Source organism: Hippocampus zosterae, chromosome 20 (genome assembly GCF_025434085.1).
Source record: "Hippocampus zosterae strain Florida chromosome 20, ASM2543408v3, whole genome shotgun sequence".
Taxonomy (NCBI): Eukaryota; Metazoa; Chordata; class Actinopteri; order Syngnathiformes; family Syngnathidae; genus Hippocampus; species Hippocampus zosterae.
Window position 1 is genome coordinate 7,138,008 of NC_067470.1, and position 24,495 is coordinate 7,162,502.

The 24,495-nt window shown below is 46.1% G+C and overlaps 1 protein-coding gene across 4 annotated transcripts in view; it reads right to left on the reverse strand.

Annotated features, from left to right (window-relative positions):
* LOC127592878 (sodium channel protein type 4 subunit alpha B-like) overlaps positions 1-23,266 on the reverse strand; it is a 53,279-nt gene extending 30,013 nt beyond the window's left edge. For 3 of the 4 annotated variants that reach the window (XM_052053916.1, XM_052053913.1, XM_052053914.1), the window contains exons 1-8: positions 22,822-23,266; positions 10,728-10,892; positions 10,082-10,225; positions 8,465-8,575; positions 6,515-6,612; positions 6,030-6,158; positions 2,599-2,690; positions 1,524-1,766 (exon numbers count right to left, since the gene is read on the reverse strand). In XM_052053916.1, the coding sequence (XP_051909876.1) occupies positions 1,524-1,766; positions 2,599-2,690; positions 6,030-6,158; positions 6,515-6,612; positions 8,465-8,575; positions 10,082-10,225; positions 10,728-10,850 (940 nt within the window). In that variant the 5' untranslated portion in view covers positions 10,851-10,892; positions 22,822-23,266. Of the gene's footprint in view, positions 1-1,523; positions 1,767-2,598; positions 2,691-3,268; positions 3,361-6,029; positions 6,159-6,514; positions 6,613-8,464; positions 8,576-10,081; positions 10,226-10,727; positions 10,893-22,821 lie in introns of all 4 variants that reach the window. The other variant, XM_052053915.1, reaches the window with a different exon arrangement.
* Positions 23,267-24,495: the final 1,229 nt, after the last annotated feature.

The following is a 24,495-nucleotide window of genomic DNA, read 5'->3' on the forward strand; positions in this document are numbered from 1 at the left end:
AGCTTTCGTCATCTTAATAGACTACCATTTCTTGATGACAAAAAGAGAACAGGTGCTAAGAAATGCATTTAAAAAGGTCTCTTCCAAAAATGTAGAAGTGTTAAAGTTTTCTTCCAGCAAGCGGCAATGTGAAAGCCACGCACGGAGATGGTGCCTAACATTGTCTCCAGTCACTTCCCCTTGAGTGGCAGCCGGTTCGCGTGAGTGGGCGGCTCAGACGCGGAGGATGCCGCCGATAGCGGGATGAAAGCCGGTGTTTTATTGTGAAAAGTAATTCCCGTGTGAGGCGGAGTTGCATAAGAAGACGCCAAACTCTGACCTTAAAAGCTAGCTTGACATTTTCATCCACTTGCCTCATGGGAACAACTTTCAGCACGCTCATCTTTTATTCAGCACACGAACTCACCACATACACATGAACAACACAACATTCATCCCACACATAAGTAATCAGGAAGGCGAAAGACACTTTCTGCAAAATAATTTTTTCCCAACACCAACATGTTAACTACTTTACAATGAGTTTAATTGTGGTGGGGCATGTGGTATATCAAAAACTGCAAAATGCTTAAAAGGACTAGTTTTATTGTGGCAGGACAGATGTGATGTAGAATCAAACTTTACATAAAAGCTACTAGGTTACTTTAATTGTTGTAGGACAGGTGCCGCGTCAAAAACAAACTACGTGACCCTAAAAGATGAGTTTTATGGCACTGAAAAGAGGTATATCTATTGTTACGGGAAAACTTTTATTCTGTCGGGACAGGCAAGGTAGATGATGCTGGGCTATTGATCAACATAGTGACTGGGCTCTCGGGTTTCACGGCAGCTTTTAGAGGGTCGATCGAGCAGGAAAGCATCCCCGCAGGCGTCTCTTTTGTTTGTTGGTTTGTTTGCTTGCTTTGTTGGTTTGTGACGGGTGGAGACACAAATAGCAGCAGCATTAGCATCCAGCTACATTAGCATCTGGCGCCATGCGCACACGAAGTCGGGAAGGCGAGCGCAAGGGCCAGGAAAATCGAACACTAGGGTTGTGGTTATTTCACAATAAAATAAAAGAAGCTGAAGTACAATGCGCCTTTTGCAAAGTACAAAGTAACAAAACTGCACATTGACGGTAAAATGAACATTGTTAGCTAATTTAACATAGCATACCAATGCTAATTAGAGTGAATTTATATCCTTCCACAAGATAGACACAGCCACTGGTCCACTTTCAATCCCTTCGAACAAGGGTTACAAAATACCAAAAAAACAAGCCCATTCTTTGACGACCTGCTAATCACCTCAACTGACGGCATCAACATTTAGCCAGTTAACAGCTAGCCAATTTTAACATTCTCATTTGCTGACTTTCATGTTATTCAACAGGGCAGGCCCACCTTTTCAAGACACACAAACGATGTCACAGATACTACGGTGGCGAAAAAGAGGACGGTGACCGCACATGAACAAAAAAATAACACCTGCGCTCACATGCATATATAGCATTTTGCTATTACTTTGGAAAGCTGGGCACTCACCCTCGTCGCTGGTGAAGTGTCTAATGGATGTCCACGTCTTGTTGTTGCAGAAGAAGGACGCGTTGGCGGGCAGGCTGTCGTTGACGCAGTGCGCCGTGCTGCGGACGCACTTCTGACGAAGGTTTCCCATGAAGAGCTGCAGGCCGATTAGCGCGAACACGCTCAGGCAGAAGACGGTCAAGATCATGACATCGGCCAGTTTCTTCACCGACTGGATCAGGGCGCCCACGATGGTCTTCAGGCCTTATGGAGGGAACGCGGGGTTAGAATGCTGCCCATAGCTAACGGCGAAGAGCAACAGAACAATTGAAAACAAATGCTCACGTACAATTCTAGTCGTGCAACAAAGAAAAAGGCTGTGGATGGAATCACTCTCTGTCCTCATAAAAAAAAAAAATAAATATCCCAATATGGTGATTAGGGAGTAGGAATGAGTGAATGGTTCCAACATAGCCCAAAGACTAGCAAGCTAAGAAAACCAAAAGTTGAATGGAGGCAACTGGACTGTTTTTGGTTGATTTTTTTTACCTTTAATAGGGGGACTACGCGCTTAAAATTTCAATGTGAACAATTTTTGGGGAGTTAAAAATGAAACCTCTACAACAAACAACCCTGCCGTTGCCTCCATTAATTTTTGGGGTCGATTTCCATGACTGAAAAATCAATACAGACAAGCTAGCAAAAGCGCTTTGGACAGATGCAACATGAAGAAGGAAAGGAAATACGCAGGAAGAAAACATGGAGGAAGAATCCTGATCAGAGTCAAGCACATGCACTTTTATTCTGGGCATTTTGAATCAAAAGATGCGCTTAGATGCCAACAAATCTCAAAAGTGTAGCGCTCGTAACTTTTTTGAGGTCGCACAATGATGTGTCGCTACTACTTTTGTTATTTAGCACGGGGTATAGTAGACTTCATGCCCTTAATGCGACGTGCTAACACTACGTGCTAACGCTACGTGCTAACATATTAAGCAGAGGCACACGAAGGTAAGCTAGCGTTGGTGTGCACGTTTTTTTTAAACGTACATTTTGACGTACGTCGTTACATAGGTGAGGGGAGGGGCGCGCTCACCTGGGATGACTGAGATGGTTTTGAGCGCTCGCAGCACCCTGAACGTCCGCAAGGCCGACACATTACCAAGGTCGACAAACTCAGTGACATATCTGCAACAAGGCCAGACGACACAAAGACACACAAGAAGGCGTCACGCACGGACACACAAACACGCACACACCAGTGGACAATCCGCCGACGAGACGGACGTGTGCGCGGGACGCCGCTTGGAGGGCTGACATCATGGAAAGCCCAGCTTAATTGAGGACTAATAGCCCGAGGAGGCAGTAGTAGTCGAAAAAAAAAATTCTACTATGCTAGCGCTGAGTCTCACTACTATTGACTAAAAGCGGACTAGTACAGGGACCGTGACCTGGATTTCAAGGATGTGGTTATAAATGCTCATCTCGGCTCTTCGTAAAACGCGCATGGCGCGACTATGTTTGGCTACAAACATCCTCCGGCTGACTTCCTGTTTTCAGCTCCCTGCTGTGATTCTTCTTCGGTTGTCCTGCGGCCGTGGGGGAAACGGTGAGGGTACGGGGACTGAACACACAGACACGGGGGGGCTGGGACATGGGAAGACGTTTACGACCACACTGCGATGGCGAGCGTTTCCTTGGTAGGTGTGGACCCCCAACCCGCCCGTCCGGTTGGGTGGGCTGTCGGGCTCCGGTGGTGATCTTACCTGGGATGACCGAGATGGTTTTCAGGGCTCTCAGGACTCGAAAGGTTCTCAGCGCCTGCAGGTTTCCTACTCTGATAAACTCTGTTAACAGCCTGCAGGGGGCAGTGTGGCGCGTGCAGCAGCGACAATGATGACAACAGAAGAAGACAAAACAGAACGTCTCTATTGGACACACTCGGTTAATTGTATCAGTTGTAGAAATGACGGACAGCGAGCGCCGTTTTTTAAGAGTTGCCCTAAAATGAACAAATTAGAATTAATACGATATTATTGATCGGGTGAATAGCGACGGAAGTGTATTCTGAAGCAATCCGAACACCGATTGCTGCGTGGCCTTCTGGTCTGGCGAGTGCAAACGGCACCGGAGAGAGCTCATCCAGTATTTCTCCCTCTTGACAGCAGATTGATTGAATTAGTGCGGTGGGGGGGTTGGGCGTGCTGATGCCAGCGGTGCTGTGGCAGTAAAAGCTTCACTTTGAATTTTTTATTTTATTTTTTGTAAGTCTTACGCAAACGTGTCATATGTGACTTTTACTTTGACTTCGGGGCACTTTTGTCACCTCATCATTGTTGAGGTCTTCTTTCGACTCAGTTTTCTCTTTCAACTTTACCGGCACATACACGAGAACTCCATATATGAAAAAAAAAAGACATGTCATGTGACACTACCGTTACGTGATAAGATCATGTGACTGCTGTCATGTCAAGGTTTCATGTGGCATGGTCACAAAATGTCACGTGACACTGACCGACGTCACGTGGCACAGTCGTGACATTGACGACGGTCATGTGATGCCCCGCCTTATGTGTTGGTGTCACGAGACGGTCATGTGACCCCACCGTGTTAACGCAAACCACCGCGCTGTTACTGCCAGCCATGTAACGGCTCCGTTACGGCGGCGGCGAAGGGGCGGAGCAATGTGTGTTGATTGAAGGGGGGGAAGAAGGGTGTTCATTAACGCTGTTGCGGTAGCGATTGTGACTCATCGGGAAGGGACGAAAGCATCGTTCGGTCTGTATGAGCGCGCGTTGGTGTGTGCATGTCCGTGTCCAGAGGGGTGTGTCTATTTACTGACCATCACTCTGCTTTTAATAAAGCTTGAGGTGACGTTTCAGGGGCACAGAGTGTATGTGTGTGTGTGTGCGTGCGTGCTAATATGTGACTTATGTGTCCCTGTACCAGTAAAGATCCATCTGACTGCAGTATGGCCCACGGGTCAAGGACGTGCATCCGCTGACATTGTGTGCTTGTGTGTGTGTACGCAGTGTGCGCATGTGTGTGTGTGTGTGTTCCTGATGAAATAAGAGCGGACGATGGAGAGTCATTTAAGCTCGAAGTGAGGTTGGACATTACCCAGAATTCTAGTTCATTACGCTACGTTTTGTGAACTTTTGTCACGGGTTTGATGACAAATCAAAGTGATTTTGTAATATCGACTCAAACTTTGCTTGATTTACATCCCCAAGTGATTTTATTGATGTCTTTTCCGTCTCTTATCCGGGATGAATGGTTACATGTCATAAAGAAGGCGGCAGATGTGATGTTAATAGCGGGTTTGTCCTTTAGGAGCGTCCGTTTTTCGATGGAGGGGGGATCGGCGCGGGCGGTCTCGGGGGAGGGGGGGGGGCGGTAGCCTGATGCGGGAGCGCGGGGTCACGAGGGCAACTTTATCAAGACACTTTGATTTAGCCAGCGGAGGCGGTGGTGATCCTTTTGACGCGCAAACCCTGGGCTTAGTACGGTGGGGGTCAACTATTGATCCTATCACCTGGTTGTGATCGTTTATCTTCCAGGTGGCGGCAGTGGTGGCCGCGGTGGGTCTCGCGCTTGCTTGGCCTCTCTCGTTTGACTGATTGCCACCCGATCACCGAAGCAAGCCGATGGATTATCCATCAGTCACTCAATTAGCGAAGTGGAAGGGTGGTGCTCTTCTTCTTTTGCGGGCCTACGCTGGAACGTATCCAAGTGGAAATATTTCAATTTATGTATGAGTCGATCGAAGGGGTCTAAAGCAAGGTTAAAAGAGTGTTGGATTTTTTATTACAGTTATTAATTTTTTTTCCCTGCTTTGACTTTGGGTTAGTTTGTTTTTTAAAGCGGGTTAGATTTAAAAAAAAAAAAAAAGGTCATTCCCCACGTTGAATTGTGATAGGGAAAACAATGGCGTTGGCGTGAATTTTTACAGTCCAAATCAAAATGTAGCAGACTCAAACACATTTCAAAATGTCACATAAAACTTTGAATTCAAATTGTAAATGAAGTTATCAGGCAATCCCATAATTCAACAACTGGACTTATGTTGTTTGGTAAAGATGTTTCACCTGGCATGAGGTCATTGTGCGACCAATGTGAGGCCATTGTGTTACCATGACGACAGTATGTATGTAATTCCACTTGAGTACATTCGTCCCCTCTGGCCATGGCCAGTGCTCAGCTGACTCAACCTCATTAAAAGTTTTCCCTGCTGACAGCCGACTTCTTCCCGACGCTGTAAACATGCCCGCGCCGGGATTCACGAGGTTTAAAGCTAGCCGCTTGACACAACTCAACTATTTAGAGCTCAATTTTGAATGAGTGTCGCAAACACCGGGCAGAATGGTTTGGTGTGCGTGCCTCCAACTGATTAAAAAATATATATATAAAGCCATGGCTTTCATTGGCCACGGTTGTGACCATCCCCACAATTGCGCAGCCCTCCATTTTGCAGATGTGCTGCCACGTAGAAGGGTTGAGTGTGGTGACGTTGCATAAGTTACTCACGCCATAACGATGACGCTGAAGTCCAGCCAGTTCCAAGGGTCCCGCAGGAAGGTGAAGCGTCCCACGCAGAAACCCCTCGCCAAGATCTTGATGAGAGACTCAAAGGTGTAGATACCCGTGAAAGTGTACCTGGAGGTCGGGGGGGGGGGGGGAACCATTTGAGACGACACTTGAAAGAAGACTCATCCAGAGCAGTGGTTCTCAAACTGGGGTCAGCTGCTAGTTACTAAAGAACCGACAGCTAAGGTTTTTGTTTGTGGGGAAAAAAGTCTTAGCTAGGTTTTTTTTTGGGTCGCTTCTGTGCTTATATTGTCAGTCAAAATGTCGGGCAATCTGTGAAACGCCGCTTTGAAAATGGCCGTTCGTGAATACAATATTGGGATTTTTATATTATGGACTGACATAGTTCCCTAAAATCAACTTGATCGCAAGAGTTTGAGAACCTCTGGTCTATGGAATATCATGTTCGGGTCACATGTACTCACTCGACATATTTGGCCCAGGTGGCGGGCTCGGACATGGCCATGAAGCAGCAGTTGGTCAGGATGGTGCACATGATGAACAAACTGAACAACGTGACGCACTTAAGGAACAAAACAAAATGGCCGTCCTATCATTCGGGTATGTCATCCGCAATCCTCGATATCCAGCTTGTAGTCCGGGAACTACGACATAACTGTCTTTCTAGTCAGACTTTTTCCCTACTGAACGACATTTCACACAGTTTGGCATATGAACAGCGCAGTTAAATGTTACTAGTGAGGCAAAATTGTGTACCAGTTGACATTTGTGTGCCACTTGTGCTACAAGTGAAGCGCAAGTTAACTTTAGCTAAATTTAGCTAGCACCTCGCTGGTGGTTTATTGGATACTAGTAAAGTAGAACAAATGATACAAACAAATGCGAAATGACTTACTAGTACACAGATCTGAAGGATTTCGACTCAATGTTCGTTTGTGTTTTCCACGTCGGCAGCGAAATGCCACCTCCACCTGCCTTGTTGTGGAGGAAGTGGGCGGGGGCGGGCCGAGCTGTCAATCAGGCTAAAAATGAATCTTAATTACGGTCATTTAGCGCGAGGAACAAACTCCTCGCGTGAGACTTTGAGCGGCGGCCGGTCACATAAACCACGCGGGTGGCTAATTAGGGTAATGACAGGTCGCCGTCAAGGACTTCCCGGGCCACCGTAGCTGTGATGTCGTTACGCCGCCCACGGCCCTCCACAGGAGCAATCTTTCTTTCTCTGCCCTATTCTGAAGGAGGACTTCCTAACCAGCAGTCTGGAAGTCAGCATTTGTCTGTATATGCGTGCTGATGTTGACTGGCGACCATTCCTTTCTTTGGGTATATGTGCCGTGCGCTGTGGCGTCGGGTGGTGCCACATGCTGCCAGGCGTCTGACCTAAGGGCCCGTCGTCTGATGCCCTACGAGGCCTCATGGGGCGCCAGGATCAAAGGTGACACTTGAGTGCGACATGAAGCACACAATCGCCTAATAACTGTGCGTGTGTGTGTGTCACAGAACAGCTTGTCATGGTGGCGCCGCGCCGGTGGGCCAAAATCCAAAAGGCTCTTGGTCACACACAGACACTCATAAAAAACTCCGAGCATCCACTTCATCAGGACACCCCCCGGCCCCCCATCCCTCGCTCTGCCTTCTCCCTATCCCCCGCCACCCCCCACTCCCCTACCCACACAAAATCAGCAGTGCCGCACCTCGTCCGACGACCTCTTCACCCGATTATCCCCGACAACAGCAGCGTGTCTGCCGACTCGCCATCTCTCAACGGCAGCAGCCGCCGCGCTGGCTAAAAATATCAGAGTGTGAGGTGAGGACATTGGGTGGGTGGGTGGGGGGGGGGCACGCTCGGGGGGCATTTGGAGGGTGGTGCATTTGGGAATGGGGGTGAAGGGGTGTTCGGTGTGAAGCCATGACTGTCATGTTTGCTGTCAGCTGACTGTAAAGTTTCAAATACGTTTTGCAACTTGCAAAAAAGTCCAATTTTATTAGCTTAACATTTTGTGGGAACTACACTTGACTTTCTTGAATTTTGGTGAGGAGACAAATCAAGTTGGAGTACCCACTAAATTTGTAGCGCCTCAACCCGAGTCCCCCATTCAACTGGAAGCGAGTCGAGGTTGCACTCAATTTCAAGAAACTCGAATAGAATTCTCACTCAGTTTGAAGCAAATCGAGTCAAGTTGCCACCAAATTTGAGGAGAGCTGCCACAAAATTTTGGTTTGCTCACTTGTGAAGTTAACATAGCTGTCCCTGTTGGTTTTATAGTGACGGACCCTCCGTGACACTTGCTTCATGCTTCACTCGGAATCATCGCACAAGAGGGTGTCAAAACCAAAAATTGCCCTGGAGAAGAAAGGTTTTCCCAGTGCTGCTCTCCAAACATCGCAAGGTGTTGACAAGGATATGAGTGCACCAAAATCCTGATGGCGACAGTCCGCACGGGATGGAAGGGACTGAAGAAGTAGAGCGCGGATGTGGCGTTGAAGCGGAAGATGGCTTTGCCTTTGTTCAGAACTATGAAGGTCTGTCAACAAAAACGATGACAACAATTAAAGGCATTTTTATACATCGGAAGTATTTTGTTCACGACGATAATAGGTTCGCTTCCCGCAGCTGCTTTTAAGGGATTATAGGGTGGTTTAACAGTAACTCATGGGGCTAATTAAAATCTATATAGGAGTGTGTTTATTCATGTTTCATGCTGTGGTGAACAAATCGAGGCCTTTTTTTTTAAGCATCCAGGGGAGCAGTGTGGCAGATTTTTGTAGGGAATGAGGTCCAGAGAAAGGGGCTCTTACTATTAGAATTAATTCAACACAATATCTATACAATTAAAGATTGCAGCGTTCCATTTTTCAATACATGGCTCTCAGAGAAAAAAAAAAGTTAATACGCTCCCGGCGTAGAAGATAAATGATCATTTTTCCCGCAGCCTCGCCTGTTTTTATTTTTTCCCCCTTTTTGGCTTCACTCTGCTAAACTGGCACAGCAAACGCAAAGCCAAACACAAACATGTGATGTTGCAAACGGCGCAGAGCCGAGAGAGGGGGGGAGGCCGGCGAGGAAAGTCCCTCAAGAGGAGGCGATGCGATGTGAGGCTGGCAAGCGATGTGTCGCCGTCACCCTCCCCGTCCCTCGCCAGCCTCACATCGCGCCGGCGCCGCGTTCCTGCTCTTCCACTTTTTGCCTCCCGCGGCGGCGCTCGGGCAAGTCGAGTCACTTTTGCACGACGACACCAACGAGGAAATTCAGCTCCCCTGCTTACCAATATTCCAACAAACGCGTCTGTGTTCATTTAAAAAAAATACACTTACTCATCGACCATTAGCATATCAATAGCGTTTCTCACGACAGTGAAACTCCTCTACAACAAAATCCTGTTTGCAGCAAGAAATTTTTCACAAGGGGCTTTTCATTGGAGCAAATTTTATCTCAGATGTAAACACTCACACACACACGCACAAAACGTACAGTATGTGTGTATTCTTTATTTTTTTTCTTTTCTTAAATCCTTGGTCTGCAAAGGCCCGTTTCGTAGCCCTTTTAGCAATGTTACATTCGTGCTGCGTTTGAAACCAACAATAACAAATACTTCGTGTACTACTGCGCATGTATAAACCAGTGTGGTGGTTGCTGTCTTTGTTTCCGAGCTAAGCAGTAGAGGTGGCTGTGGCAGGCTGAGGATGGATTAGACTTTTGCGGAAGGCATTTTTTTCACTGCAGTGAATCTCGTTGCGAGGCAAGAGCAGAGAAAAATATTTCGTATAACGGAACACGGGGACTTTTCGTCGCAGTGGGAGAAGAATAGTGGGAATGGCTTTCATGAATGAACATTTTTTCACATTAGGGGGTATTTTCACCCCTGCAGGTTTTGTTGAAGAGGAGTTTCACTGTATATGCTAGCATGAAGCTGCATTTGGTTGCTTGAAAAACACAACATGTAAATCTCTTTATTTTCTAGAAAGGGCCTGAAACGTTTTAACTATGAAGTCAGGGTCACTCGTATCTCAAGGCAGCATGATTTGCATACCCTCTGGTCTCTGAAGTAGTACGGGTCGATATCCTCCAGGGGCACTCCCACCAGGTGAGAGGGGATGTCGGCGTAGATGCGCGGCAGCTGTTTTCCCGCCTCCAGGTCGGCCCGAGGCCGAGGGACCTCCACGTCGCCAAGGTCCTGCCGCACACGAATTTGAAGAAAAAGTTCCTCTATGCGGGGATGGCAATGGCTAGTGATGAAAAAAGTGGAAAGGGGCGTGGCCTGGACAGGGCGACCAATCACAACAAGTAAGACATCATACACGTCCAATCGCAGGGCTGTTTACAATCGGAAACTGATCAGGAGAGCTCGTGAAAACTCGACGATAAGGTACCTCACCCCCCTAAAATTTTCTCAACGGATTTAGATGATTCACAAAAATGATCAATTTAAGAAATAAAATGGCGGATTTCCGCGTATCCGCGGAAAATTGCCATCCCTCTCTATGTCAGCGGCCATGTTGTTCATGGAAGCAGTGCATATCAGCTAACGATAATGGGTACCGGTAAATGTAAATTCATTCAAGAAATATCGGTCATGAATATTTAGGTAGGAAAAATGAATCATTGGAAAAATGTCTGCACTGTCAAAAGGAGCACCGGATGATTTGAGACCCGCCCCAGTTTAGAGTGCCGGCTACCTCCTGGTAGTGTTTGTTGCGTCGGGCCTCCTCCTTGGCGATGCGCTGCTCGATGGCCGCCAGGGAGTCCGGCGTGAAGCGCTGAAAGCTCTCTGGTCCCATTGGAAACACACAGCCAGCCATCTTGTCATCCTGATCCTGCTGCTGACTGGCCCAAGCTACCAGCTGGACAGAAACACAACATCGAGTACCCATGAGGAAAAAAACAAAAAAACTTTATATTTATAATAATAAATTTAAAAAAAGAAATAAAATAAAATAAACCCATGCTATATCAGCATTTACTGATTTTTATATGATATTTTTTAATGGGTTTTCACAATACACAATAATTGAAACAATATAATAATAATTTAAAAACAATATACAATAATTGAAATAATTTACTGGGGAAAAAAAAAATGTTTGTTTGAGCAACCGATCACAATGGCGTACGGCCTCTGGCTCAATCCGAGCCAGGAAAAACCCGGATTAGTCTAAACGCAAGAAAGTGAAGTGCTTGTGAGGGATCCTGGGGAAAGTCTGAGAGCAATTAGAGCGCTCGTGCTTGTGACACGAGGAGCGTTTGATTGGAGGATCTCTGAGCGTCGTGATTGAGCGTGATGAAGACGCGGCTGGCGCTGAAGACGCGGCTCAGGTCGGCCCTAGAACTCTCCACGCAATCAAGCGGACTGGACGCAATCAGCCCCCGCTTCGGGCCTGGCCAACCCTCAAAGGCACACAACCGACAAGCTTACTGTCATAGTTCTTTCACCGCAGGTGCGGTTTTGCCGCTTTTTTGCACTGAACCTTAGTTACCTTGGTGGGAGGAGCTTTCTATGTACACATGCTGACAAGTGCAATCGGTTCACCTGAATGTTGTTGGGTTGGTTTTTTTGGGGGGCATTTCCTTCCGTCTTGACGAATGTAAATACTTCTGAAAACGATTTCTTTAGCCTTGGAGTTCCTGTCTCACTTCCTGTCTGCCTCACTTAATCGGACTCTCGACGACTATGAGAAAGTATAACGAGGATGACAGACTACCATGGAAAGAACACGGATTACGAAATGTATAATATAAACACTGAATCAATGGGACAACAGCGAATGCAATGGCAAAAAAAACAAACAAACAAAAAAATTACAGAAACGATGTGTTTGTGCGTGTGTGTTCTGTGTGTGTTTGTGTATACGTGGACCATCTGCATGGCGTCTTAATTGAATGATCAGACAGGAGTCATTTTTCAAGCCTTCATGCATTTATTCTTCACAGCTCCCAAATCAGATTTCTGAAAAGCGTGTACGTGATTTTGTGTGTGTGTGTGCGCGTGTGTGACCGACGTGTGGATGACAGCTTTTGATAAGTATGGAAACAGAGCTAGATTTTCCTTTGATGTGGTCACGTAGGCGCTTGCTGCTGTTGCTTGCGTGTCAATCATGTGACATGAAATATGACACGCTAACAGTTAGCGAGCTAGCTCCACGAAAAAAAAAAATCAAGTTGGTGTGGAGAGACAAGTGTGTGTAATCAACATGGGACAGGAAAGGGCATTGTCATGGCGTCATTTGCAGCTAATCTGCGATGCAATTAGCATGTTAGCTAGGAAACGTACATTTTTGAGCATATCTTTTGAACGTTTTTTTTTTACAGCATACAAACAACCCTGAATTCGAAGTTGTGAACTTTTTAGAGCAGCACCACGTTGTGCCACAACATGCCAGGGCACCACTGATGACTACCGGTCGATATACGAACGGCGGGCGGCTGTCAGCGAGCGTGATGACGACGAGGATGAAGGCGTCCCTCGCTAGCTCAGTTCAATTAGCTTGAAAGGAGGAAACACGCATTGTCGCTGCCATTCAAAGATGGCGGGGCAGCGAGCCAAGCCAGCTGCAAGGCAACAACCAGGAAAGTTTGGCTCTGGGACAGCAAGGGACTTAGGACGGAACCCTGAATGACATGACATGATGACAATATTCAAAACCCGGCCAGCCCCGACGGACGCCGGTCGTAGAATTATTCACCGGGACTACGTACATAGCAAATCAAATGTGAAGCATCTCCAGAAACGTCCACTTACTGGCCCGTGCTCCTCAGGAGTGTCAACTGCTCCAAATGATGTCTCTTAGTAAGAAAATCAATAATCTACCCCGTATGCTACGATGCTGAGTGCAGAGGCCATAAAGCAAAGTACCAAGAGGGGAATTCCCAAGATTATTACATTTGATTCAAGGCAAGGATCCAGAGCAACATTTATTTATTTTTAAACTTGGGAGTAAAGTGGCACCTAGCTGAATATTCAGCAGGCAACTGTGCTGAAGTGAGGAGCAGAAGCAAAATATCTACTAAATTTCCTGGTCGCACATGCAGTGTGTGTGACCGTTTTTAGTCGCAGGCGAGAGCCCCCGAATTCAAGGATGCCGTTTTTGGAAAAAAATCAGGAGACACAACAGCAACAGCGTCGACAAGAACACCGGCCAAGCTAACAATGTTAGCGTCACAGTGTAGCATACTACTAGCTGGTTAAACATGATCTAAGCTTCAATTGTCTTGTTTGTTTTAAGTCATGTATGCTTGGCTTGAAAGTGTACATTTTTATACCATGTTTTAAAGTGTCTTTGAGTACGATGAAAAGTGATTTCAAAATAAATGTATTATTAATATTAATGGAGAAGACAAGAAAGTAATCAATAATACAGAGACCGTTTTGAGACCACTACAATGGCTTAACCCAAGTCTTGACTTGACACGACTTCAGCGGCAACTTAACTTTTTTATTTTTATTTTGACCACATTCACCCTCACATGCACCCCTGTAACCTGATAGCTTGATAATCTGTCCACTAAAGTAACCGCCATTAACCGCCTGAAACGGTTAACTGGGGGACTTTTTGAAATTTAAACTTTCTTAAGACTTGCACATCTGCGACCAACTTCTGATACGCTCGAGTACAGCTTTTAAAACTACAAGCACGTCATTCGCAATTAGATCCAGGGTACATTGTTCTCATTACTCTATAACCTTGACAAAAACAATAATAATAATAATAATTGAAGGTGATGTATAAATTAAAAAAAACAAAGGGATTTCATTACATTACATTTCATTACTCGTGTGCTTGAGCCCTCATGATGACCAAGCGGACTCTGTAAGAGTCCCAGAGACGATGATGATGTGTGATGAGGAGGAAGCTGACAGGAAGGTGATGAGGAAGACTCAAACTCACGACACCCAAGACACACACAGACGCAGACGCACATCATGTACTCTTATCATTTCCATATTAGCTATCAAGCGTCTCACTCAGTGTCCGATTGCCAAGACTTGCCACGAAGACGTGCGCGCGCACGCTGGGCGACGGCGTCGGGAGCGCGCCGAGTTCATATGGTGGTCAAGGTCGCATCGGAGATAAAATGTTTTATGGGCGTCGTCAAACGGCCATCAGACAGTAACGGAAGCCTCGAGCCTCCAACGGCAAGCCATCAAGCTTGAAACAACATTTCAACAGCAAATTAAAGTGAAATACGCCGCGCCGCGACACGGCCGCTGTGCCGCCGCGACACCGACGCGTCCTCGCAAAGTCAAAAAACATATGCAGACACAAAACTAATACTTGATTCTCATTCTGATACACGCCTACTGTTAAATGTTTAGAGATGCCAATTAAGTGCGAAAGTTAAGTCGGTGTAATACCATGTTGCGCCACAACATGCCAGAGCAGTACTGAGCTCTACTACATCGATTTATCTGCTATTACTGTGCGCTCTCTGTATGCGTTTGCTGCTCAACGTGTGTTCAAGTAGCACTTGTCTGAAAGTTTAGAATTACACTACTGCAACATGGACGCTAATTTCCACATTATAAATTAGCATTAGGCTAGCACACTTTTGTCTAATAAAATGATATGGTTCAAAATTGTGGTGTTTTAAGATACAGTTTGATTTCATTTGTAAACAGTAACATGAAAGAGTGAGAGTGCACAAATGAATACATTAATAAGTGTCAAATAAGTTTAATTGTGCTTAAAAAGTGTCGCAAGGTTAACAATTAAAAAAAATGTTTTTTATATGATCTCGTTATTTTGCTCATTATTTCTCGCATCCTTCCTAATAAACGCGGGTCACGGCCACACTTTGAAAGACTTACTAGCCCACAAAAATGAATTCAACACCAGACACTTTTAACCAGTTTGCCCGCATGTCTCCCGGCTTGTTAGCCCGCTAGCTCGCTTTTGTTAGCACGCTAGCTGGCGTTGAGCGCAGTCGCCCGCGTGAGTCACGGCGATTTTATTCGTCTTGACTTTGTCGCTGCATCTTTTAGCGCTTTTGGCATCAAGAGTGCGAAGATGAATCATCAATTGGTTTTAAAACATATAAATCAAAGCAAGGTGAGTCAGCAAGACTCTACAGCTAGCAAGCGCAAAATATTTTTCCCGGTAAAACTGGACACATGTTACACTGACTGTATGGATCGCGTCTTCGTGTTGACATCAAATCTTCCAAATGGATATACGTAGATATATATTTCGTAGAATGTAGCACGTATGTTTATGATACGGTGAAGCCTAAATTATCACGCAAGTTAAAATTTAGAGGAACCCTGAAAATCGGTAAGAGATAGGTAGAATGTGTTCTTAAAAAAACAAAAATCGACCCACACGCGCACACACACAAACACATGCATTTATTATTCACACACACTCAGGTAGCAGCAAGGTGTTTAGTGAGTTTTCAGTGTGTTTGTCCCACCGAAAAATGGTTGTCGGTCCGTCATTCAAACAATTACTTCCTGTGTGTTCGTTGTGATGCTATCACGCTAACATTAGCGCGCACACGCACGCACGCACACACGATCCTACATCATGCCAGTCATTGCCATGGAAACACTGAGTTTATCTCGTCAAAAAGAAGACACTCACTTCCTGTCTGCTCTGCATATCCCTGCTTTTTTGCACACACACACTCACACACACACAAGACAGCTGGTTCATTACAATGACTCGTGTAAACAACTGCAGGTGGAATGCATATTTGTTTAAATATGTGTATGTACACACAGCATGAAAACCTCCTAAGTGACAAAAAAAAAAAAAAAAGAACTCTCACGCCCCAAGAACCTCTCTCACAAAACCCCCCAAAAAGTCACACGTCAAAAGAACCCCCACCAAAAAAAAAATTCAAAAGTCTCTCACAGGATAGAAAATCCGCCCTAAGATTCTCACGTTAAAACTCTCACGTTGAACCAAAAAATTCACACACCCAAAAAATGCTCACATATACAGTACGTTAAAATTAAAAGAAGTAATGATAATCTTACACACCGCCGAAATCTCACACAACAAAAAACTCGCACGCAAAATAGACCTCTCTCACACACACACACCAAAAACAACTCACACGCTCACACACCCACACACACACACACATGCCAAATGTCAGCATTCAACATGTGAGATGGCTCCCATTTACAGTTTTAAACATCCTTCCTTACGTTTGCAAATTTTGACTCTCTCGAACAATTTTTCGCTCTCACTTAACAAAGAAGGACAAATTGTTGAGCGTGAACAACAGAACCTTTGTGTTGTGCGTGCGCGTAACTCTTATTCTGGCTTCTTTCTGTCTCGTCATCGCTCACTGTCTCGCACACGCAAGCACAGTGACGCCCTTGCACACACACACACACACACACACACACAAACTCCTTTATTCGGCGTCAATATTCAGGTTCATTTTAATTTAGCACCAAAGGAGGTCAGACGAGACGCTCGTCAGCCTCTTATAGCTTCGCCGGGCCATCTAACTCTGTGTGTGTGTGTGTGTGTGTGCGTCCCCTCGCTGTGGTTGAAAGGTGTCAGTTATGCTCGAGTGCGTCCCTTGATAATTTTTTTTTTTTAAACATAAAGACTTTTATTTTGTTGAATGTGAAGGGTTGCGACCCTGAAGCTGACGCCACATCCCGCCCTTGGCAACTTTCATCTTCACCTACACTGCGTTCTTCTTACTCTTATTATGACGCGTCCTCACCTCTTCGCACCCTTACGATTGCAAATTGTCACCTCGTGACAGTCTTACGATACGGACTCACCTGCTTTCAATTCGGCCCGCTGCGATACGTTGCGGCACACCACGTTATTATTATTTGTTTCTGATTACATAAAGTGTATTCTTAAGAGAGAAAATTTACGACATTACCTTCCACTCAAATGAAAAGACGCTAACGTGTGTGTGCGTGTGTGTGTGTCCACAGCGACCCACTTACATTTATCTTACTTCCTTCTCTCTGCCTCCCATCTCTTCCATTCTGTTATTTTTCCTGTGTGTGCATGTGTGTGTGTGTGTGTGTGTGATGCTGTTCTCTCGCTCCCCGGTGGTTGATTAAATAATTTTCCATTAACTCGTTTGTGACACAGCTGACACTGTCGGTACTGTAAAGGCTCTCTAACATGGCATCTTTTATAGACCGTGTACCTTGTTCGCCTGCTATATTTCAGATGTGTGTGTGTGTGTGTGTGTGTGTGTGTGTGTGTGTGCTACCATAATTGCAAGTAGATGAAAAAGAGAGAATACAGAGGAGAATTTTTGTTTATGGAAACGTCGCCGCTACTGCGCGTGCTAAAATATGACATTGAATGCTAACGTCCGTTAGCCCGTCTATGGCATTTTGCACTGCGCTGGCCGACTTTTGCGAAATCGAAGGAGATGGTTGGTTTGGTAGCACGCGATTGTTTAAATTGTGCTTTATATAATGTATGAGTCTCACGGTGAAGTTCCATTAAGTGAGAGAGAGAGAAAAAGGGGGGTGTACCGCAAGCCGCAGCTACAAGCTAACCATTCCTTTGTGTGCTTTGGGCCAAGGCCACACCCCGAATCCACACACACACACACACACACACATGCACAGTGATCCATCTGATGGATGACGAGCAGGAGTCAAGAGTGACGGAGTGTTTCCTGTCTGTTGCGCTGCTCTTGAACCACTAAACTGATGAAGCCGCGGCACAAGGACAACGCACGCACACACACACACACACACACACACACACACACGCACGCACACACGTGCACACACACGCGGCGGCCTTGTCCATCCCGTGCGCGCTTGTCTGTCATCGATCTGTGTCTCTCACTGCACTGACTATTCCATCATTTCCTGCAGGAACAACGCCAACTTCCTGTTGGGCTCACGCGATCGCTTTCTTCGCTCCTCGACCATTATCGGCAAACAAGCACAACAACATTTTTAGTGCGCGTGTGTCTGCATCACCAACCCCCCCGCACCCCCCACCCAAATGTCATATCTGGGGCTGCTTAATGCCGTGCTTGTATGTTGGGAAAGACAAATTTGCCACACGGGTGAAGCACTCAGCTGATCGGTATCACCTGAGAGTCCTCGTTAGCGCTCTAAACGACGACTGGGGGTGACGCCAAACGGCTCGCCAGAGAAGAAGAAAAGTAAAGTGGGCCAGCGCTCGGAGCCAGCACTGACACCCCCCCCCCCCTCTGCCACACACACACACACACACCCCAACCACACAGACATGTCTGGATTGCTTCCACTGTCACTGTAGTTTGAGTGTTGCAAAATTGTGATGATGAGGATGGTTCCTCTTCATCATTTCTTGACAACAAACAACATGAGAAGCTTCCAGAAACTTGTGCTATTACAAACCGGGATCATGAGGCGAGCATGCGAAACACAAACCCTGAAAACAAACATCATGGCGGCTTTTGAAAAGAAGTGGAAAAGCCTCTGTGACGGGAGCGTCATCCGACGGGCACCGAGATGGAGGATGAAGGACGGCGAAGGCGACGAGCGCTGACAGGAAGTGGCCAGGGTGACATGGCCGCCCCTCATCAAAATAAATCATCAGGCACTAAAGTGTTTTAACATGTCGGATGGACGCCGCTGCTGATTTAGTGCGGCCCGCGGGACACTGGAGTCACATTTACCGTTGCAATGTCATCGAAAACTAAATCTCACTGCCAGTCAATGCGTTTTGTTTTTTTTAATGATGACTTTAAGCTTTATTTACCCTATTGTGCAAAAATGAGAAGCCACAAAATAAGCCCAAAAACTTGATCTGGATGAGATTCACATTGTCAGCAGTGTAAGTGACAAACGGGTAGAGGAGGGAGAGAGGATTGAGGTGGGGAGGAGGGGGGGGGGGGGGGGCATCAAGCTCAACCTCGGTCAAGACTCTCAACGTCGCTAGCATTTAGCTGCTAGCATCACGTGGAAGGTTTCGCTGTGTACTTTCCGCGTGTCGCTAATATTAGCACGACTGGGTCAACAAATGATGACGGGAGACAGAACCAATCAAATCAGATCCAATCGGGGGGGGGAATAAAACTTTTAAAAAGTAAATCAAATCAAGCACCCCTCACTTTTGCTGACCCCAAACCATTTAAAGGTCCAGTATGGGTCCAACTGTGTGTGTGTGTGTGTGTGTGTGTGCGCATATCCGCTTCCTTGGCTTCAACTGTTGCCATAGTAACAGATGCCACCCAGGAGACCAAAGTATAGCGTGCTGATGAACAGGTAGAAGCCGCGTGTCAGTGTGTGTGTGTGTGTGTGTGTGCGTGTATCATATTTCAATGACTGTGTGATGATTGAGAGGCAGGCGACTGACTCCACAAGGTGTGATTTATAACAACCCTCCTCCTTGCCCCCGACCATTACACACACACACACACACAAAAAGATATTCGAATATTTGTGAGGGCGTGAGATGAAGTGACGATGTGACATGAAGGAAGTGCGTCACTCAAGTGAAGTGTCACATGAAGTGCGGGGCAATGATATGAAGTGAGGGCGTTACGCAAAACGAGGGCCGTCACGTGAAGGTGAGGGGCACGTCCCAAAAGTGGAGGTGTCGCATGAAGTGACTGCGTTGCAAAAAAAAAAAAAAAAGAAAATGACGGCAAACGCCTCGTGGAAGTTTTTGAGGTTCGGGTTAGCCAAGCTGTAGCTAGCTAAACGTATGACGACGCGGTGCTCGTTCGTTTGGTTGTGTTGATGTCGTTACGAAACATTTGAAATGTTGGGGGGGGGGGGGGGGGGGGTGAAGCCAGGAAAAGCCGCAGCACGGCGAGGCGGTTAAGCGGGACGCGGAGGTGACACTTTGCAAAGCGGGCTTTTGCTTTCGCTTGCCGGACGCGCGCGCGGGCGCCGAGCACGCCGGGCGGCTTTGCTGACTCCGACGTCTGCGCGCAGAGTTGACGAGTTGGCTTTTAAGAGTCTTTTGAAGAGCGACAGCATCATTAAAGTGTCGGATTAGGAGAAGAATTCGGCAAGAACTGACGCGGCGTCACGCGCAATGCAACTTTGCGCGAGGGCATGTGTGTGCTTGCGAGTGTGTGTGTGTGTGTGTGTGCGCGCGTGCGTGCGTTGTGGGTGTGTGTGTGGCAAGTCATTTGAGCGTTTATTCGATTTCCTGTCCATGTACTAGTACACTCCATCCTCAAGAGTAAGACAATTCAGCGCACTCGTGGAGCGGCTAGACTAGGGTGTGTGTGTGCGTGTGCGTGTGTGTGTGTGTGTGTGTGTGTGTATTGTTTACCCCCCAATAAGTGTTTATACACACACACACACACATCAGGATGAAAACTTCAGGAGCTGCCTGTAGCCTTTTAGCTGTTTGTTGTCATCTGCCACTCTCTCTCTCTCTCTCTCTCTCACACACACACACACACACACACACAAACACGCACACACACACAACCGATAAACACAAAAACACACTCACTATGCACATAAAAACACACACACACAACTCCATATAGAAACACTCGCACAAATTTATGCTGACACCATCACAGAAAAGCAAAACCTACACCACAGACGACCTCACAAATACACACACCCGCGCACACACACACAAAAACATGCATAAACACACCACACACAAACACATACTAACAGACACACACACAAAATAAACACACTAACCAACACACACATCTACGCGCACACACACACACCGACTCAACTTTGATTTGATGGACGCTCGAAAAGAGGACGGATGTAAAGGCAACGCTGACAGCTGCTCTCGAGTTTTTCATACCTTCGACACGCACACGCGGGCACAGAATACGCGGAGGGGAGGGCGAGGTGGGGGCGGGGGGGTTCCTCGTCCGTCAAACAACGACTCATGTTGGAGAAAAGGTCATGCCCGCCGCCACCGCCGCTCTGAGCAAACAGCAGCCTCGGCGCACGCACGCACGCACGCACCAATGCGATGCATGCGGCGGCCACCTGTTGTGGTCGTGGTGTGTTGACAAGCGGCACAATGATCACGCCGTCTTCGCCGGGGAAGGGGAAAAAGACCTTTTGCACTTCAAGGTCGCAGCGTGACCCCCCACAGACCACCCTCGCCTCCCTTGATCTCTATCATCATCATCATTGCCAAAATCAAGTACAAATAATTTGTGAGCGTACGGAAGAGGAGAAGTGCTCAAGAAATTGAAAGGATGTTTATTAGCGTCTCTAAGTTAGTTTTTTTTTTTTTTGCTGTTGTTTTTCATTCTCACACCCCCCCCCCTAAAAAAAGGTCAGAGTGATATAATGGAGAACCAAGAAGAATGAACCGTCAAAGAAAAAGAAGATGATGATGACGAAGACAAAGGGCTCGGCGATTGATCCATTTTATCGTTTTTCTGTCAGGATGATCCCCCCCCCCCCCATCTTTTGTTATCGTTTTGTGTAATTTCAAGCTGGCTGAGCTAGTTTACAGAAGCACAGTCAGTGTTGCCAACTTGACGACTTTTCCGAGCAGCCATTTTCCCAGGTTGCATATACACGACTGAACACGAGCTGTTAGTTGAAGCCTTTGAGTCACCGCGACATCCATCGATGCTAATTTGTATTGGCCCATCTATGGCATTTCACGAGATACGTTAGCATTAAGCTAGCGGGCCCTATTGCTTGGTGTCAACATGATGGTATTTAAAGACGCCATTTTTGATTCTCTTTTGTCTTTGAAAGTGTGTGTTTAATAAGGTGTTTAAACTATTTTAAAAATGGGTTTCAGCTTGAAGTTTTCTTCCGAACATTATCATATGGGATCAACAGAAATTCACCGTCCTGCTACGCATGATCGGGTTGATGTCATATTTCATTAATCATCATCACACATGTGACAAATATTCCTCATCTTTCCTTCCCACAGTGAACCTCCTCCATGGGTTTCCTCATTTTCCTCACTGCGCCCGGCGCCGCCATACGCCACGCACGCAGCCACCAAAACGACGACGCTTCGCGAGGTTACGTGACCTCCACCAAGGCGCTTTCTGTGCAGACCAAGGATCAGATGACACTCTGAGGTCAAAGGTCCTTGCATTTATGTTAAGGTTGTGACCGTAACACTTTTGCTTATTGGCAAGGCGAAAGATGAAAGGTCAAAGTTCAGCGGGCAAATATTGTTTGTTTCTCTCTCTCTCTCTCTCACACACACACACACACACACGCACACATACACACACACACAAAGGGCTCCACCAAATTGTTTCAGTAGAGAAATGCATCATTAATATAATTATGAATAACCATAATTATTTTTGCAATTAGTTTTGCTTGCATGATGAGAGATTTTGATCAATGGAAATAATAATGATCATAATTTACATTGAAATATTCAGGTTGCAACGGAGAGGATCCTACCGACTGGACAGAATTATTATTATTTTTTTAATTATAATAATTATTATTGTTATGTATTATTATTAAAAATCAAACTGCAGGAGCATGGATGTTACAAAACGGAAAGAAGAATGTTATGTAAAGAATAATATTAACTGTCATAAGAATCCGGCTGCACTAAGACATTCCAAAAGAATGGAAAAAGTAATGTTAAAAAAAACAACTATGTCAATGATTATTATGGGAATAATTACGCCGCATGGCAAGGATGTTAATGAATGGAAAGAGTACAGGCAGGTTGCATAGGAACACAGGAAATGCTTGCATGTCCCCCAGGAGCCAAAGTGTCCCAACAAGCAAAGAAAAAAATAAAAATCTGACTTTCAATCAAACGTGTGAAAATATTTTTTTTAAAAGGTTGAAAAGCACAAACTCAGCATAAGTTCACCTTTCACATAAAAAAAAGTGCTACTCACGTGTCAAGTGTTTCTAAAGCAAAAAGTGTGCACGTCGTCGCCTTCACATCGCGTCGCGCGTGCACGTGCGCGCGCCTGCCCGAGCGCTTTTCAGTCTTTACATCCAGCCATGGAGAAGAGGACGATGTGAATCATGAAAAGGAGGATGAGGAGGTGGACAAGTGTCCCCGGACGACGAGCGTCTACAAAATCAATCAATCAATCAATCAATCAAAAGAAAAAGAAGTCCTCCAAGCGAGCGCGCGCCAGCTGTTGCTCGCGTGCACGAGCGCCTCAGGCAAAGATGAAGAAAAGAGAGGAAAAAACGACAGAAAGACCGAAAGAAAGAAAAGAGGAGTGGACAGTAAGTTGTTTGGAGGTCCGCGAGTCTGCTCTGCTCTCAATGGGCCGCCAGCCCGACTCAACACGAGCACCAACATCCACCCAGGACGCTTGATTGCCCCTGGACGCCGGGGAGCGAGCGAGAGAGAGCGAGAGAGAGAGAGAGAGAGAAAGGGGATAAGTATCGCGAGGTTACGCCTTGCACTCGTACACGCGCAAAGTCCCGCTTCCACAATATGACGTCAGAGCATAAAAAACCTATTTCGCACCAACTGCCAAAACGGTTCGAATCTATAATTAAAGAAGTGCAAGATAGCGGCGTATTAAGTAGTAAACTCTCGCCAAACGCCTAGAAACTAGACAACCGTCAGTTAAACTAGTTCCGGCAACTCTATTGGACGATAAACAAGTGCATGTGACGTCATCAACACGCGTAAACGAGCTAATTGTACAGGTACAAAGTAGCACGAGTTACCTGTATAAATTAGCATGAATTCTGAATGAGATATAAACGTGTCGAAAGGAATATAAACTAACCAAAGGTGTATCAAGTAAAAACTAATTAATGGTCTAAGTAACATAAACCCCATAAATACTACAAATTATCTTACTATATAAAGTAGCATGAACTTGCCAACTGTGTAGGAATTAACACAAGCGAGCTAATTCACGAAGACTTTCAAGAGATGATTTGGGAGAGGGAAAATGTTAAAGCAAAGAGTTTAAATTCAGCTCACCTTTCTGGTCCAGATAGTCTTTTTGTTTGGTCGTTTTTCAGCACCATGATTCACTTCCTGGCGGCACGGTGGTCAACTGGTTAGAACGTCCGTCTCACAGTGCCTTCCTGTGTGGAGTTTGCATGTTCTCCCCATGCCTGCGTGAGGTTTCTGCGCGTTCTCCAGTTTCCTCTCACAACGCCCCCCCCCCAAAAAAAACATGCACGCAGGTTAATTGTTTACTCTAAATTGTCAAGAGGTGTGAGTGAGAGCACGGGTGGTTGTTCGTCTATGCTGCCATGCGATTAGCTGGGAAGCAGTTCGAGGGGGAATGACCTACGACCCGAAGACACCTGGGATAAATAAATTAGATAATGGATGGATGGATTTACTTCCCAGCATGCAACTGTGTCAAGTGTACGACGATCTCCCCCTCGTGTTGACTGCCTATTATTTCTAGCACAATCGCTGCCTCTCATTCTTATGTAATACAGTACCTGTTTTTTTCTCCTCCACATTAATTGATTTGACACGCAGTGAAAACGATTAACATAGTAAGCCTCAGACTGTTTTTATTCCATTTAACAAACTATTCACACATTCGGGGGCTTTTAAAGCGGTTCGTGTTTGTGCGCGA